The sequence below is a fragment of the Nerophis lumbriciformis genome, linkage group LG08, assembly GCF_033978685.3.
Source record: "Nerophis lumbriciformis linkage group LG08, RoL_Nlum_v2.1, whole genome shotgun sequence".
Classification (NCBI taxonomy): Eukaryota; Metazoa; Chordata; class Actinopteri; order Syngnathiformes; family Syngnathidae; genus Nerophis; species Nerophis lumbriciformis.
This window is the reverse complement of record NC_084555.2, coordinates 24,299,114-24,317,442: the sequence shown is the minus strand read 5'-3', so window position 1 is coordinate 24,317,442 and position 18,329 is coordinate 24,299,114. Positions and strand designations below refer to the sequence as shown.

Here is an 18,329-nt window from a genome sequence, read left to right as displayed (position 1 = left end):
CGCGGGGGGTGCTGGAGCCTATCTCAGCTGCATTCAGGCGGAAGGCGGTGTACACCCTGGACAAGTCCCCAGCTCATCGCAGGGCCAACACAGATAGACAGACAACATTCACACTCACATTCACACACTAGGGCCAATTTAGTGTTGCCAATCAACCTATCCCACCTCCAAAGACAGATTTTAACCATTAGAATTATTTCTATAGTGTGCAAACATCCAGTGGACCGCATTGAAATGTTTATTATGTTGTATTATGCCCAGGTAGCCCAGTTAACTGCTTTCATAATGCTGTTTTGCAAGAATAATGTCAAGTGACTTTAAACTTGACACCTCATTGGCTGGTTCTGAGACAGCATAGATTAGCTTCAGCCTCATTTTACCGGAAGTCAGTCTTGCTTTTTGAAGCAACTAAATTTTTCGACAGTGTATTTTTCAGCACTGATTTTTTTTACACTGAATTTTTATGCACTGAACATTTTTCCACTGAATTGTTATACGCTGTATTTTTTTCCGCAAAATGTTTATAGAATGAAAAAAAGAATGTACACTATTTTTTTCTGCAAATTTTTTATAGAATGAAAAAAAAAATTACACTGTATTTTTTTACGCAAAATTTTTATAGAATGAAAAAAAAATATACACTGAATTTTTATACACAAAATTTTTTTACACTGAATTTTTATGCACTGAACTTTTATACACTGTATTTTTTTCCGCAAAATTTTTATAGAATGAAAAAAAAATGTACACTGTATTTTTTTTACGCAAAATTTTTATACAATGAAAAAAAAATTTGCACTGAATTTTTATACACAAAATTTTGAAACACTGAATTTTTTCAATGGAATTGTCAGCATACTTTGATGTAAAAAAAAATATTTAATTAAAAAAATTCAAACGCAATAAAACATGAATTATGATTAATTATTAATTAATTAAGTTAAGTTAATTAATAATTAACATTAATTCAGTGTTACAAAAAAAAGCTTTTGTAATAAAGCCACACATTAACCTCCATACAAATGACTTTAATCACCAAGCAACCAAACTCTCCTTTCCCACAGATGCTTCCCGAGCAGACAAGAAGGAGAGTCGCTGTCCGACACCGGGCTGCGACGGCACGGGTCACGTGACAGGCTTGTACCCGCACCATCGGAGCCTGTCGGGCTGTCCGCACAAGGACAGAGTGCCACCAGAAAGTAAGCCGTTGGTTCTCACACCAGTACCGACATTATTTGCTCAACCTGTGGCCTCCACCTTTCATGACGCCCTGCATGTCTCCCTGTGATCGCTGCCGAGCTCGTTCCGTGCGTCTGTGTGTTTGCTGGACTGTGTTTGATGTTTCGGCGATAGCCTGCAGCTGCACTTCTCTGGTGACCTTTTGCATGAGGCCATAGTTTTCTCGCTGATTGCCTGCTTAGTGTGCCGTGGTGATGAGGTATGAAATGAGAACTTGATGTGTGAACAGCAACGATGTGGATAGTTGGCGTGTCGTGGCGTAAGACTCCCTTGTTTCGCTTACTTGGCAGTGATCCCGTGCATTCCTTTTGAAATAATTGCTTGTTTGTCACAGCATGTACAGTATGACCAAAGGGATAACTTTCCATGAAACGCTGTAAAGTGGTGGCACATGGGTAAAAGAAGATCTGACTAGAATTTAGCGCATATACAGTAAAGTTCGCTTGCATCGGGGCCAATTTTGGCAGTGATCCTCCAAATCCTTCTTTTTTATCTCTGTAAAAATATAAAAAAATATTTTCCGTTTTTCTTCGTTTTTCAATGTGTGTTAAAATCTTGATCCGTCTCTTTGCCATACCTGCCAACAACTACGGTTTTCCCGTAAGAAGTACGGTTTTTGATAATCCATTCCGGTTTGCGGCTGCAGTGGTAAAAACTACGGTTTTCCGTTAAAAATGATTAACTTAAAAATTAAAGCTACATAGCTTAACTACATTTCCCAGCAGCTTGGCAGTAGCTTTGCTACTTTTTAAACAAGTAATGGTTTCTGTAGCTTAGCTATTTTTAGACCTATGTAGCGGGTAGCTAAGCTACATGCTACAAAAGAAGAGAGAGGGAGAAGAGAAAGAGAGGAAGGGGACAACATATACGGGAATAATCAATGATGATAGGTTGGTTTAGGTATAATCCATGATTGGTTGGTTGGTTTACTATGATGAGTCACGATTGGTTAAGATTAGGGCAAAACATTACAGACAGAGATAAGATAGGGTGGGTCATTGAACCAGGAAGGGAAATCACAACAGACATCCCAAATGACGACGAGGGAGTCGGAGAAGAGAAGAGTTCATATTCAAGCGGGCGATTTATGTATTAATAAAACCAGTGGAAGATGGCAGGGGGATTCTCTTCCTTAGATTTTTCTTTTAGCGATGAACACGACGTCCAGGAAACCAACAATGCGTCTACTTGGCCACATTTGGACAAATGTATGCGTCTGGATAAAACAATGCCCAAAACATTAATTTGAGTTGTTTACCATGTAAGCCCAAATCAAAACTGCTCTCGACATGTGATACGTGGAATAAACATTTAAGAACACACATGATTGTGGCAGACATGTGATGACTAAATGTCTAAATGCTACATTTCATTTGCATTGTTATTTTAGAACAATACAGTAGCTGACATTTTGTTCATTATTTCTACTCTTTATATTTTGACATTGAATAGTTGAATCATTTTGAAACATGAACAACATGACTGCAAGATATTTGTTAATTCATGCTATAAATCACAAATGGATATTCAGATAAAGGAAGTTAGCTAATAGAATAAACATTTTTATAATGTTTGCATGATTTTTGCATTTGGAGCAGTTAGAAGTGGAGAGGGAGTCAAAGAGACAGAAATTGGCTCTACAATCCAAGGCAGAATTCACTAAAGCAGAAACAAAAAGGAAAATGCAAGCTTCTGAGACATTTGCCAGGAAGGCTCATGTCAGAGCCATCAAAGAAAAATGCCAAAGTAATGTGTGAATAATGTAAATAACTAGATGAACCATCTGTGCTAGTAAGGTTGTAAATACTGTATAGATTAGGCTGACCCATGTGGTTCCTGTGGATGTGAATTGTAATTACTGTAGTGACTAAATATCATAGTGACTGAAACATACATAGTGATTCATTTGGATGAATGGGGTATGTATTTATGTAAACTCTTAAACACTAATACATCTTTAAATGGTGCTTTTTTTGCTCATTTTTGCATGTTCAATTGCTGAAAAACCAGGAGCTTCGAGGGGGGTTTCCCCCCCTTGTTCCCCCACCAGGGCACCGCCCTGGACCTGCGGCTGCCAGACCCCCGGCTTATTTTCAGTCTTGTTCATTAAGTTCAAATCACATACCTGGATCCAGCAGATGGAGTTGTTACCGTCTGGGGTAATTGCCACCACATTATAGTCCACATTACTGCTACATACAGGACTAGAAATGACAAGAGAAGCACAGTCAGTTTTAGCAAGTTTCAATTCCCACATTTTGTATTGTCACACTTTGTGGATTTAATTAATCTATACTGTAGTACAGTGGTAGGACGGTTTGAAAACTTTGATCCGTATTTTCTTGCTTCGAGGTTTTGTTTATTGATTTTATTAAATAAACATTTATCAATTCAATTGTTTCCGCAAGACTTCTCCAATACGGCACACATGAGAGCGGTGCACTTACGATAATGTAGCTCACACCTCGGGTGATGTGGCCCGTGTGTGGGGGCCACAGCGGAGTGCCGAGAGTTGGCTAAAGAAGAGGGAGAAAGAGAGCAAACAGCCCAAAGAAGACAAGAGAAGCTGTCAAAGACTTCACTTTCATTTAAAAGTGAAAAAGACAGACATCATGGTGAAATGTTTGCGCTCTAAAACGCAGTTGCCTATTTGCAATAAGATTACATCTACTGTATGTTAAATGGGTTGTACTTTTATAGCGCTTTTCTACCTTCAAGGTACTCAAAGCGCTTTGACACTACTTCCACATTTACCCATTCACACACACATTCACACACTGATGGAGGGAGCTGCCATGCAAGGCGCTAACCAGCAGCCATCAGGAGCAAGGGTGAAGTGTCTTGCTCAGGACACAACGGACATGACGAAGTTGGTACTAGGTGGGGATTGAACCAGGGACCCTCGGGTTGCGCACGGCCACTCTTCATAAAGCATAAAGCATCCTGCATATTTAAGAGCAGCAAACAAGCAGAAACATCATCTCATGCGTTTGACGAATGTTTTATTCAAACACAGGTAGGCATGTGAGGACATGATAGCAACTACAGTTTGTATGTTTATGCTAAAAGTTGTTTGTCCAAAAATCAAACACCAATATTACATTGTACACCTTTTCAAATGCGTGTGTATTAAATTGTTAAATACATTGTCACTCAATTTATCATGCTTTATCAGGCAGTCTTTTTGTTTGGTTGGTTATTTATAGAGATGTCCGATAATATCGGCAGGCCGTTAAAATAAATGCGTTAAAATGTAATATCAGAAATTAACGGTATCGTTTTTTTTTATTATCGGTATCGTTTTTTTAATTGTTTTTTTTATTAAATCAACATAAAAAACACAAGATGCACTTACAATTAGTGCACCAACCCAAAAAACCTCCCTCCCTCATTCACACTCATTCACACAAAAGGGTTGTTTCTTTCTGTTATTAATATTCTGGTTCCTACATTATATATCAATATATATCAATACAGTCTGCAAGGGATACAGTCCGTAAGCACACATGATTGTGCGTGCTGCTGGTCCACTAATAGTACTAACCTTTAACAGTTAATTTGACTCATTTTCATTAATTACTAGTTTCTATGTAACTGTTTTTATATTGTTTTACTTTCTTTTTTATTCAAGAAAATGTATTTAATTTATTTATCTTGTTTTATTTTATTTTATTTTTTTTTAAAGTACCTTATCTTCACCATACCTGGTTGTCCAAATTAGGCATAATAATGTGTTAATTCCACGACTGTATATATCGGTTGATATCGGTATCGGTTGATATTGGTATCGGTAATTAAAGAGTTGGACAATATCGGAATATCGGATATCGGCAAAAAGCCATTATCGGACATCCCTAGTTATTTATTTATTACACATTACCTGGTTGTTGGCTACACAGTTTAGTATTGTTTTCCTTTTCTTTTTTTTTTGGTAATTTATAGAGATGCTATAGTGATGACGCATCGAGGCTATAAAGCGTGGTTTATTCCATTATCCGATGAATCTAGCAAGTTGATCAATAAGTTACTCAAATATTAGGGGATGGCGTGGCTCGGTCGGTCGAGCAACTTGAGTGTTCCTGGTTCAATCCCCAGCTTCCGCCGTTGTGTCCTTGAGCAAGACACTCACCCCTGCTCCTGATGGGTCGTGGTTGGGGCCTTGCATGGTAGCTCCTGCTATCAGTGTGTGAATGGGTGAATGTGGAAATACTGGCAAAGCGCTTTGAATACCTTGAAGGTAGAAAAGCGCTGTAGAAGTATTTACCATTTTATTAAAATAATCGATAGCTGCAGCATTAAGTTATACCTCGGTTTTCCTCAGTAATGCGTCACCAAATTCCAAAGTGTAAAAACAAAATTGTATTAAAACCAAAAAGAAATTTCCATAGGAAACAATGTATGTTAGCCATCTGTTCCAGATACCCCAAAATATATTCTTATAGACAATATTTTCAGTTTTACACACATAAAACACTGCAAAATGCATATAAATGAGGAATGAAATAGATATACTTCACTTTTATTTGACCTTTATTTAAGACTGCTGACAATGAAGCGCCGAGGGAGGGTTAAGATAGGGAAGAGCCCTACAAACGCCACCTACGTACTTTGCCGTAATTTATTTCTCGAATTCATGTGTTTCCCACCTTATCCATCAAAGTGCTGGCACCCGTGTCATATCCAAGAACACGTGGGCAACGGCTGTGGGCAACTGATGCAACCGAACCTATGCGCTAAACAGCTTTGCTTTCAACCAATAAGCGCAAAATAACTTTTGGGTTTTTTTGGATAGACTTTCATAGCAGTGTGGTGAGTTCAATGACACTCTGCAAACACTGACTCTATGGCTCTGGTTGACTTTGATTGGACTATTACTGTACGCTACAACGTGTGTTGGCTGTATGGTGAGTTTGTTTGCAACCATACTCAATAAAAAAAAAACAGAGTGTGTTTTGATCGTGCTAAAAGAAAGATATATTTTTGGTTAAAAAAAATGTGTCTGAAAACCTTATTTTAGTCTATTGTTAACTAGGGGTGTAACGGTACGTGGATTTGTATTGAACTGTTTTGATACGGGGGTTCCGGTTCGGTTCAGAGGTGTACCGAACGAGTTTCCACACGGACATATTAAGTAGCGTTACGCACGTTGTGTAAACAATGTACACTGAGGCACAACACACGGCATGCTAGCAGCTAACGGGCTACGATAGACTGACCATACGTCCTCTTTTCACCGGACATGTCCTCTTTTGCGGAGCTGTCATTGCGGAGTTTCTTAAATGCCTCAAATGTCCGGCATTTTGAGTTAGGGTTGCGTGTATTTTCAATGTACGTTCAGGGTTAAGAAGGGGTTAAAAACAAAACAAATTGTGCGTGCAGCAGCATTCGTGAGGGAGGGGCAGAGACAGAGAGAGCGAGAGAGTTATGATAAATGCGCATGCGTCGCCAGGCTCTGCTTTTTATCCATAGATTTATCAGATTTAATTTTTTATTATCTATAGCAGGTGTCTCAAAAGTGTGCCCCGGAGGCCATTTGCTGTGGTTTTAAAGGCCCACGGCACATTCTAAAAATACTATTAAAATAAGCAAAAACATAACAAAAGTGAAATAAAAACGTTTAAAGGTTAAATGTAATTTAGAAAAAGTTGCAATGTTGACTAATAAACTGTCATTGCTCAGAACATAATATTGAATCAAAATCAATGTTATTATGAATTATTGACCTATCTAAGGTTCCGATTACTTCACATCAAATATTCCCCTAGCAAAAATATTTTTTGATGGAAGATTTTGCAAATTTGGTAAATAAACAACCCAAAAATTTATATTTTGTTGTTTTCTTACTGTACCGAAAATGAACCGAACCGTGAACTCTAAACCGAGGTACGTACCGAACTGAATTTTTTGTGTACCGTTACACCCCTATTGTTAACACTTGGTGATGGTTTGGATCATAAAAACCCACAATCAATTAAGAATATTACATTTTTCTGGTCTTGGTCTAAAGTATAGCAGCTAGGAACACACAAAGGAATCTACGACTATCAGGATTTATAGCAGAGGTCTGCATTTATTTGATTGCTATTGTTTATTTCTTGGTTTACATCAATAAAGTCACAACATTTCATTCTTGAGTACAGACCTTGATAACACCGAGCCCCTTCGCCTGCAGTCACTCATGCCACGGCACCGTTCTTTTATTTGTGTCGCCTGCTCAATTAGGTTCCACTGACTGGAAAGCCTTGTATCATATCTCACAATTGCAGATCAAGTGAAGTGGCCATAAACATTAGCCTTGAATGAATAGTGGGAGTTCACCCAGGCTATTTAGCCTCACTCACCTTGCTCAAACTTCTCAATAAAAACCCGTTAATGCATTTGTATTAATATCCCTCACGAAAATCAAGATATGAGCTGTCGTGGCAGCGAGTGCAATCAAAATAAAGGAGGGCTTTAATAATGGCAAAGAAATTAGTTACCGTCACAGAAAGGCTTGTAAAGACCGGCGGTGTCACAGATGACACTTGTTCTGCGGAGCGGCGCTTTAACTCACACAAATGTACTCACAAAACACACAATTTAGAACACTTGAGCTTTGGTGTGATCATGAGGCACCAGTATTATTTGGCAGGGACCCCGAAAAGGGGGGGTAAAGGAGACGGATTCTAGGGGCCCATGATGGAGGGGGGCCCAGAGAGGCCCCTAATGATGATGAAATTATAATACAGAAAAAATAATGACCCTGTGTTGGGGGCCCTGTAAAGATTCTTTTCATGGGGCCCAAAATCCCTAGCGGCGTCCCTGGTATTTGGAATGAATAAGGCGATTGTCACTGAAAGTGTTTCCTTTTTTTTTTTTTTTTTTTTTTTTTTATAACACCTAATAGCTTTATGGCCATATCATTAGAAACACTTCTAATGAGATCCAATGCATACATTTGTATCAAATAATTGATTATGGTCTTTGGCTTTATTGAACACCATCAAAGATGTGTTCATTCAATAAGAGCTATTTATAATTTGCTTTAATCAGCGTTCTCTGCAGTGAACATTTGTTCCTGATTTACCAACATTTTCGGACTATAGAACGCACCTAACTATAAGCTGCACCCACCTGGACACATTTTATTTGTACATATATTGGCCGCACAAGTCTGTAAGCAGCAGGTGTAAACATCCATCCATCCATCAATTTTCTACTGCTTGTCCCTTATGGGGTTACGGGGGGTGCTGGAGTCTATCCCAGCTGCACACGGGCGGAAGGCGGGGTACACCCTGGACAAGTTGCCACCTCATCACAGGGCCAACACAGATTCACATTCACACTCACATTCACACACTAGGGTCAATTTAGTGTTGCCAATCAACATATCCCCAGGTGCATGTTTTTGGAGGTGGAAGGAAGTCGGAGCACCCAGAGGGAAGCCACGCAGTAACAGGGAGAACATGCAAACTTCACACAGAAAGATCTCAAGCCCAGGATTGAACCCAGGACCTTCGTATTGTGAGGCACACGTAATAACCTCTGTTCCACCATGCTGCCCCATGTAAACATTGAAACAGTAAAACTTTACATCGGCGCTTGTGTTTTTTCACAAACTTAACAAAAGACAGTGTTTGTAACACAACATACTATAGCCTACCGGAGAAGTCGTTGACCGCTGTCTCTTTTCTTCTCCTCCTCCTGCGCATCTTTCAGGGCCTATTTTTGGTGGTGGATTTCTCTTCCGTGTGGTGGCTGTTTCCTTTTTTTATGGTCGGGTCAATCTTCTTCAGCTTTGGGGCTTTTTCATGTGATTTTTGTCCATGATGAGGGCGAGTGCATAATGTACTAAATGGCTGACTGAATGATTGCGTGAGTGTGTTGGATTTAATGTGAACAATTGCATTGGTCTCCCGCAAAGATATTCAACTCAGTTGTTTTGGGTTCCACATTTCCAAAAAGCTAAGGATCAGGGGGCCAAACCTCTCCCTTCAACTATTAATCCTATTTTGTATATTCCGGAAAACCAGCGTCCTCTACAGTAGACATTTGATTGTTGTTTATTTTTTTCGTCAGAGTTACAGGATCACTTTTTCTGTTTTTAAGGACCTTCTCCAAAAAAAGCTAGTCAAGGATCATTTCTATGACAGCACTCCAGTGTTTTTAAGAATCTGCTGCAAAATGTAAGTCTATCACAAGTATTTGGAACTGAACTCGCGGGCCACCAGTTGAAGAGCCCAAATAATGAAAAAGAGGGAACCTAAAATGGAACCTTAAGGATCACTATTCGCATAACTAAATAAGTTTAACAAACCACTACTGACTGCATCTGAAGGAAGCAAGCTACATCAGCACCTTAGTTACATAAATCACATTACAAAAAAATGTAACTGCCAAAAAGAAGAGGACTTAATGGAGTGTCTTGAGGAACGCCTCAGTTATGTAAATCACAAATTTGGACCCCAGTGTTCTATGTTTACTAGGAAGGATAAAATGCCAACGCAAGGATCTGCCAATGTGTCTATCTATACAGGATCACTCTAATGTCTGCAAAAATGTTAGTCACCCATGTTTTGAACTGAACTCGGGGGTGTCATTCACAGGCCAGATTTGGCCGCCATAACAGCCCTGGTCTAGTGTGACACGGCAATTTCCATTTGTCTAATTTTATCAGTGACATGTAAGGCTGAAACGACGCGTCGACGTAGTCGACGTCATCGGTTACGTAAATACGTCGACGCCGTTTTTGTGCGTCGGCGCGTCGCATATTTACGTCACTCTACTTTACTGTCATGGCGGAGCGCAAAGCAGACGATGCGAGCGAGGGGAAAAAAGCACGCCAAAAGTCGTCAAAAGTGTGGGAGTATTTCAATAAACGGCCTAATAATGTTGTTGTATGCACACTGTGTCGAGCGGAAATGGCCTATCATAGCAGCACAACGGCTATGAACGAACATTTGAAAAGAAAACCCCCGACAGCGTTCTTGCCATCACCATCAACAAGTCAATCGTCCGCGTGCGTATACGTTATCATTATTACACAAAAACATGAATGTGTCATTTGTATCTGCGTTGTAAATTCATAAACTAAAGCACCGTTTCGCTCTGAGAGGCGCGTTTGGCGTGCCTGTTCAGTGTTTACAAAGACGCGCTCCTCTTTAACGCTGTGGAGAGGCGGCGGCGGCGGCGGCGGCGGCGGCGGCGGCGGCGAGCGAGCGGCGAGGTGGGGCGCGCCGGGAGCGACGCCGCAATCGTGCCCAGGTGCGCGATCCGCGCAGTTGGAAGAGAAAAGACTTTGTGTAAAATTAAAAGATTGTAAACCTGGCAAAGCCGTCTGGCGTTCAGTCTGTCGGTCCTGAAAGAACCCCACGGCACAAGACGTGTCACAAACGCTAACGTTAATTAGTTGTGCAAATACCTTTTACAACATTAACAGTTACATATACTATGTACAAACGAACAATTAACTTTCACTTTAATCATACTATCATTGTTGTGTTATTAAGCAAAATAAGCAATACTTTTACTTTTGTTGAAATGTTTACACTGTACACTTTTTTGTATTGGATGTTTAGCTTTATTTTTGCACATTTTAGCAAATAAGCAATACTTTTACTTTTGTTGAAATGTTTACACTTGTTACAGAATATTTCCGTTTTGCACTTTTTTGTATTGGATGTTTATCTTTATTTTTGCACATTTTAAAGCAAAATAAGCAATACTTTTACTTTTGAAATGCTTATACTATTCCAGAATATTAAGATTTGCACTGGATGTTTACTTTTATATTTGCACATTAAAAAGCAAATAAGCTACTTTTAATTTTGTTAAATGTTAAAAGTTTTAAATGTTTACATTGTTACAGAATATGTTGTTGTCAATGTTGACTGAGTGGCCATACTTTTTTTTTTGTAAATAAAAGCCATGCCTTTTGAAAAAACTGGCCTACATTTATTTTTTCCTCTTCATTTTAAATAAAAAAAAAATCGGTAAAAGGAAAAATAATCTATAGATTAATCGAAAAAATAATCTATAGATTAACCGATTAATCGAAAAAATAATCTATAGATTAATCGATAGAAAAATAATCGTTAGCTGCAGCCCTAGTGACATGTGAATCTCATGAACCTGGAAAATTCCATAAATTTTCCGCAGCTTTGTGTAAAGTGCAGGGTTCAAAGTATGGGGGGAAAACAGCAGCTCATTGTCCGAAATGACGTTAGTTCCTTTGTCAGTTACACACTCTGGACAAATAAATAGCCCATTTATATGCGGAGGCTAAAGCAAAATACACATACCAAAAATTGGGCTGGGGCAATAAAACTATATCAATATATATTGCAATAGACACATAATCAATATCAATATAAAATGTGTTCGATAAAACATTCTATATATATTTATAATTTTTGGTTGGAAGAAACAAGAAATGATGTATCAAGATTTCTTGCGTGAAGTCACTCTCGCTCTGGGAACCCAGTCTCAACAGGAAACGGGAAGTGTCACTGAGCAATGGGTGTGACATGCTAACAGCTAATCAGGTAACAGTATCAGCTACCAAGTTTGGTTGCGCCGTCTTCCTGTCTAGCTGTGGATTCTCTGCATGGAGTGAGAAGAGAAACTGTGATATCTTAAAATATCAACTCAATAACAGAAACTAGTCTTTAGTTGTGTTGGTTTTAATGCAGACAGTGCAGCAACATTCTGACACTTCCAATGTGCCACTTCAATGAGTAGCTTCCCAAACTACTCTGTGTTGTGTTCAATAGTTATACACTATTGCCATCTAGTGTCTCGAAAGTGCAACTACCTTCAAATGTACTGAAAGTATTTCACCACCTAGCTACCAGACACATTCTCCACTGATAAATAGCACCCTTGGTAAGTTGGAAATGGTATTACTGTGTTTATTGGCAGGCTTAAATAAGTCCTAAAAAATATGAATAATTATCAATTTCGATCCATATAAAAAAACGCATATTGTGATACAGTTTACAGCCATATTGCCCAGACCTACTAAAACATTGGGAATACAAAAGACAAATACACATTAGAATCAACGGTTATTGCCTATGGGCTTCAGTAGGGGCTTTAAATGCCTCACTATGATTTAAGCATCTGGAAATGTCCATTGGAATTAATTAGATATTGTTTTCCAAAAACAATACATGTATTTATTTTGGTTATACAGTATGTTATATATGTTTGGGAAGTATATGTAATACTTTAATATTGTTATACAATCTTTTTCAAATATTGTGGTTACACCACATCCTGGATTTTTTTATTAATTTTTTTTTTACAAAATATTTGGCCTAAATTAAGCATTTTCAAGCATAAAAAATGCTAAATATACTAAAAATATCAAAATCACAGTGGAATTGGCTATTATAGGGGAGCAACCCAATCAGAGGACGATGGTCAATATCTTGGCCACTGATTGGCTCGGCCTCAGGCAGCATTACTGTATTGCAGGGGTGCTCACACTTTTTCTGCAGGCGAGCTACTTTTCCATTGATCAAGTCGTGGGGATCTACATCATTCATATATATAATTTATATTTACTTATTTATTAAATATATGTTTTTGTTAACAAGTTAAAGGTGTTTAATGATAATGCAAGCATGTTTGACACATATAGTTAATATTGTTAAAAAATTAAAGGTGTTTAATGATAATACAAGTATGTTTAATACATATAGTTAATATTGTTAACAAGTTAAAGGTGTTTAAAGATAATGCAAGCATGTTTAACACATATAGTTAATATTGTTAACAAGTTAAAGGTGTTTAATGATAATACAAGCATGTTTAACACATATAGTTAATATTGTTAATAAGTTAAAGGTGTTTAAAGATAATACAAGCATGTTTAACACATATAGATTCTTTTCTTTCATGAAGACAAGAATATAAGTTGGTGTATTACCTGATTCTGATGACTTGCATTGATTGGAATCAGACAGTGGTGCTAATAACGTCCACATTTTCGAATGGAGGAGAAAAAAAGTCCTCCTTTCTGTCCAATACCACATGAAAGTGGTTGGTTTTTGGCATCTTATTTGTCCAGCTTCCGTACTCCTTTGTATACACTTTACAAGAAATACATTGTCGGCAAACTCCGCAGCTTGCTAGCTTGTGCACGCCAGCTTTCTGAGACTCTTATTTTGTTCGCGCAACTGTGCAGTCGGTCTTTGGAGTTTTGACGACAGGTACGGCGCCAGTCTGTTTAAATAAAGTGTTTCTCACCTTCCAGTCGGTAATTTTAATGAGCTGGCAGCAGCCAGCGTCATCTCAGAAGACCCTCGGGTGCCGTGAATGTCAACCAAGTGACGAAAGTGACGTCATAGTGAAGATTTATGATCGCTCATTTTTAGGACTATTTTTTTAATGCCTGGCTGGTGATCGACTGACACACCCACCGAGATCGACCGGTAGCTCGCGATCGACGTAATGAGCACCCCTGCTGTATTGGATTAAACGAGTGTAAAGGATGTTATTTAATGTCTGGAGTAATGTTGGGAAAAGGACATAATCAGGTGTTTTATGCTGTAAACTGGATAAAATATTGTATTTATAATTATTGATTTGTACTTGGCCATAATGTGTTTAAAAGGTTTTACACAGAGCTGTCCCCTGTTATAGAAACTTGCAATTTTGCCAATTTACCATTTAAATATTGTTACATACCGTTATTATTCATATATAATCCCCATTAAAGGTGTCTGTGTAAATTCTCAAGCACTAATACAACCCCCATATGCCAGTGAGTAATCTGACACACTCACTTCAGTCTGGAGACATTTAAAAGGTGACCTGACAGGAATCATTAGGGAGTCTTTGCCTCGTCAGCCAATCCCTGAAGTCCTGTCAATACATGTCCAATAGCCTCATACCGACAGAGTTCTTGTTTTGACTAGTTTAAAGGTAACGAGTGATCGCCTGCAGGACATATTCAACTACAGGCCGCGCTCTCTCACTGTTGGCGCCGTTGCAGCGTCGGATAGATTATGTTTTATTAATGCAGTGGTTTCATTTAATTGGGAAATCACACCGTGCAGCCAGACAGCTCCTTGGGAAATGTGAAAAATGACAATTAATTTATGTCTCAAACACATTCATTCCCGCCGCTGTTTGCTCATTGCAGCCTCTTTTTTTTGTCACTGTAAACGGTAATGTTTTCTGGTGTAATGTACAACACACCATGTATTTGTTTCCTCGGTGTGCATCCTTTGTGATATGTTCTTTTTTTTTGCTTCAATTTCCTGCCTTGTTGCAGAGGGCAGGGCTAAACTTGGATATGCATAATGTATTGGCTCGTGGCAGGTTGAGGTGGCAGGCTTTTTTCCAATTACCTGCACCGAACACCAATTAGTATGTAAAGAAAATAGGATGATGAGAGGTGAAAGTTTAAGGGGGTGATAATGATGAAGCTGATGCCGATGGGGTTTGGCCCTGCGTGCCGCGGTGTCGAGACGACCCTCGCCTGCGTCCCAGCGCCTCTCAGACATCTATAGATCATTAATCTAATTGGCTGCTTGCCACAGGGATGTGAGATAGTTATGTGTTTTAATGGTAAATGGTACCGAAGACTACGGTGTCAACGTGATAAGAAAGCGCACTCTATCAAGGAGTGTCAGCATCTTCTATTGATTTCAGCATGTGTGTTTTGCATGATTGTCTGCTTTCCGCATGGCCCCGAACCCCCCCGCCCCCCTTCCATTTCTGTGTCCTGCTGAACCTAAATGGCTCCTTTTTAATTCATGACCGTGCCCATTGCATGAATATTAATTCGAAAGGCTCGGATAAGTGGGAGCAATATGGCGGGAAACCTCGCCTGCCCTTTTCAAACAGGCGTTCATTAAAATGAAGACGAGGTCATTTAGGTTCACGCAGGCTCATTTCTTAATGATGTTTATAATGCCAAGCTTACACACTAATAGAACTCACGCGTGGTTTGCGAGGGGCTCCTAACCTTCCGTGTCTCTCACTCCTGTCTCCTGTCGCTATGAAGTTGTGGCTATGTATGAGAACGTTCTTAAGTGTCCCACGCCTGGCTGCACCGGACGCGGCCATGTCAATAGCAACAGAAACTCCCACAGAAGGTAAGTGACAGCCTGGACACATGAAACAGGCTTGGTCTATGTCTTTTTTTTTTACTGTGGGACCTTTTTCAGTTCATATGGGTAGAAGATTATTATTTTGATATTGTTATTTCTGCCCTCCTCCATTTTTGTCCCCCTTCTCATCATTTTGCCTTCCTTTTTGCCTTGTTTTGGTGCGTTGATTACTGTTCTTATTATGGCTTGACCATTGTTTTTCATTGGTCTCAGTTTGTCTCTTAATATTTGTTTTTGTGTGCAGCATAGTCAGTATTCACAATGTACACAGTGATGATGGAATACAATTACAGTAGTACCTGAACTAACAAGCTTGGTTGGTTCTAAAGCAGTGGTTCTTAAAGGGGAACATTATCACCAGACCTATGTAAGCGTCAATATATACCTTGATGTTGCAGAAAAAAGACCATATATTTTTTTAACCGATTTCCGAACTCTAAATGGGTGAATTTTGGCAAATTAAACGCCTTTCTATTATTCGCTCTCGGACGTCACATCGGGAAGCAATCCGCCATTTCCTCACTTTCGTTGGTGTGTTGTCGGAGGGTGTAACAACACGAACAGGGACGGATTCAAGTTGCACCAGTGGCCCAAAGATGCAAACGTGGCAAGAAATTGGATGAAATTTGTTCAAAATACGAGCCTGTGGGGAAAGCCGACGAAATGGTCAGTCGTTTGTTCCGCACACTTTACCGACGAAAGCTATGCTACGACAGAGATGGCAAGAATGTGTGGATATCCTGCGACACTCAAAGCAGATGCTGACATCAACTCCAAAACTGGACAGATCAGCTTTCAGGAAAAGACAGCGGATGAGGGTATGTCTACAGAATATATTAATTGATGAAAACTTTATTCATTACTCGCGGTTTTACGTAAATTATTATACATAAACTGTGTTTACCAATAATTTAGCTTAAAAACATTAATTTTTTTCAATCATTCGAGTACATTCGGGTAGTCTTGTGTAATGCAGTATTTTGTGTCTACTTAGGTATGGTTAACCTGAGTGCTGAAATCGTGGAAAAATATATGTTCTTAGCGCGCCTGAAATGGGCTGTCTGCACTCTCAAAGTACATGTTGTTGCCAAATGTATTTCATATGCTGTAAACCTAGTTCATAGTTGTTAGTTTCCTTTAATGCCAAACAAACACATACCAATCGTTGGTTAGAAGGCGATCGCCGAATTCGTCCTCGCTTTCTCCCGTGTCGCTGGCTGTCGTGTCGTTTTCGTCGGTTTCGCTTGCATATGGTTCAAACCGGTATGGCTCAATAGCTTCAGTTTCTTCTTCAATTTCGTTTTCGCTACCTGCCTCCACACTACAACCATCCGTTTCAATACAAGCGTAATCTGTTGAATCGCTTAAGCCGCTGAAATCCCAGTCTGAATCCGAGCTAATGTCGCTATTCCTTGCTGTTCTATCCGCCATGTTTGTTTGTATTGGCATCACTGTGTGACGTCACAGGAAAATGGACGGGTGTATATAACGATGGTTAAAATCAGGCACTTTGAAGCTTTTTTTAGGGATATTGCGTGATGGGTAAAATTTTGAAAAAAACTTCGAAAAATAAAATAAGCCACTGGGAACTGATTTTTAATGGTTTTAACCCTTCTGAAATTGTGATAATGTTCCCCTTTAACCTTGTTGGAGGTACCGAACCCCACCAGTTTCATATGCGCATTCACCGAACCCTTCTTTTGTGAAAAATGAAATGTTTTTTTTTGTTTTCAAATTCAAGACAAAGTTATATATTTTTGGTAACACTTTAGTATGGGGAACATATTCTAAGTAACAAAGACTTAATTTAGAGTTTTTTGGTTAGGGTTAGGGTTAGAGGATTAGGGTTTTGATAAGGCCATGTCGAATAAAGCATTAATAAGTACTTAATAATGACTAGTTAAGAGCCAATATATTACTAATTTGCATGTTAATAAGCAACTAATTAATGGTGAATATGTTCCCCATACTAAAGTGTTACCATGGTTTTTTACTGGTGCACAAAATGAACCGTGCATGAACATCACCTTGTTCAAACAACAAAACCAACACAGTGCATAAACTCACAACAAATTACACACCTGCCAATCAGTCTGACTTCTGCTGTTGCCGTATCCGTAATATGCCGATAGGGAGAAGTTTTTATTTACATGATGATTCGGGTGTGTTATGACCTCCGCCAAACCCCTGAGCCCGACTCACCGAACCCCTCGGGTTCGATCGAACCCAGGTTAAGAACCACTGTTCTAAACTCAAAACACTATATCTCAAATCCACATCGCTCATTGAAATTCATTAAAAATCTATTCCACCATTGGTGCTTGGTCCCCAAAACAGTACAATTGTAACATATAAAATGCTTTTTAAAAAAGGAAATCAAACTTTTAGGTCAAAATTAAGTAACACTTAAGTATGGGGAACATATTCACCATTAATGTGTTGCTTATTAAAGTAACAAAGACTTAATTTAGAGTTATTCGGCCCCAAGGGGAACATATAAGGGTTAGGGTTAAGGTTAGGGTTTGGGTTAGGGTTAAGGTTACTAATAAGCAATAATTCTGAGGTTATTGAGAGAACACTCTTAGTTAATGGCTTACTGGTTGTATAATAACGGCATGCAGAATAAGGCATTAATTAGTACTTACCGTATTTTTCGGACTATAAGTCACAGTTTTTTTCATAGTTTGGCCGGGCTCCAGTGCGACTTATGTATGTTTTTTTCCTTTTTTATTATGCATTTTCGGCAGGAGCGACTTATACTCCAAAAAATACGGTAATAATGACTAATTAAGGGCCAATATGTTACTAATTTGCATGTTAATAAGCAACTCATTAATGGTAAAAATGTGTTTCCCATACTAAAGTGTTACCCAGAATTATTGTATGAAAAACAATATGATATCATGTAGTAAACAGCTGCCCGAATAAGAGTTGATTTCTATAGTAACTCCTTCCAGCTGCCTCTCTTTCAAACCCACCATCAGCATT

At 38.9% G+C, this 18,329-nt stretch overlaps 1 protein-coding gene across 2 annotated transcripts in view; it reads left to right on the top strand.

Annotated features, from left to right (window-relative positions):
- myt1lb (myelin transcription factor 1-like, b) overlaps nucleotides 1-18,329 on the top strand; it is a 318,608-nt gene that overhangs the window by 223,971 nt on the left and 76,308 nt on the right. For both annotated transcript variants that reach the window (XM_061968516.2, XM_061968515.2), the window contains exons 6-7: nucleotides 1,065-1,199; nucleotides 15,236-15,326. In XM_061968516.2, the coding sequence (XP_061824500.1) occupies nucleotides 1,065-1,199; nucleotides 15,236-15,326 (226 nt within the window). The remainder of the gene's footprint in view (nucleotides 1-1,064; nucleotides 1,200-15,235; nucleotides 15,327-18,329) is intronic.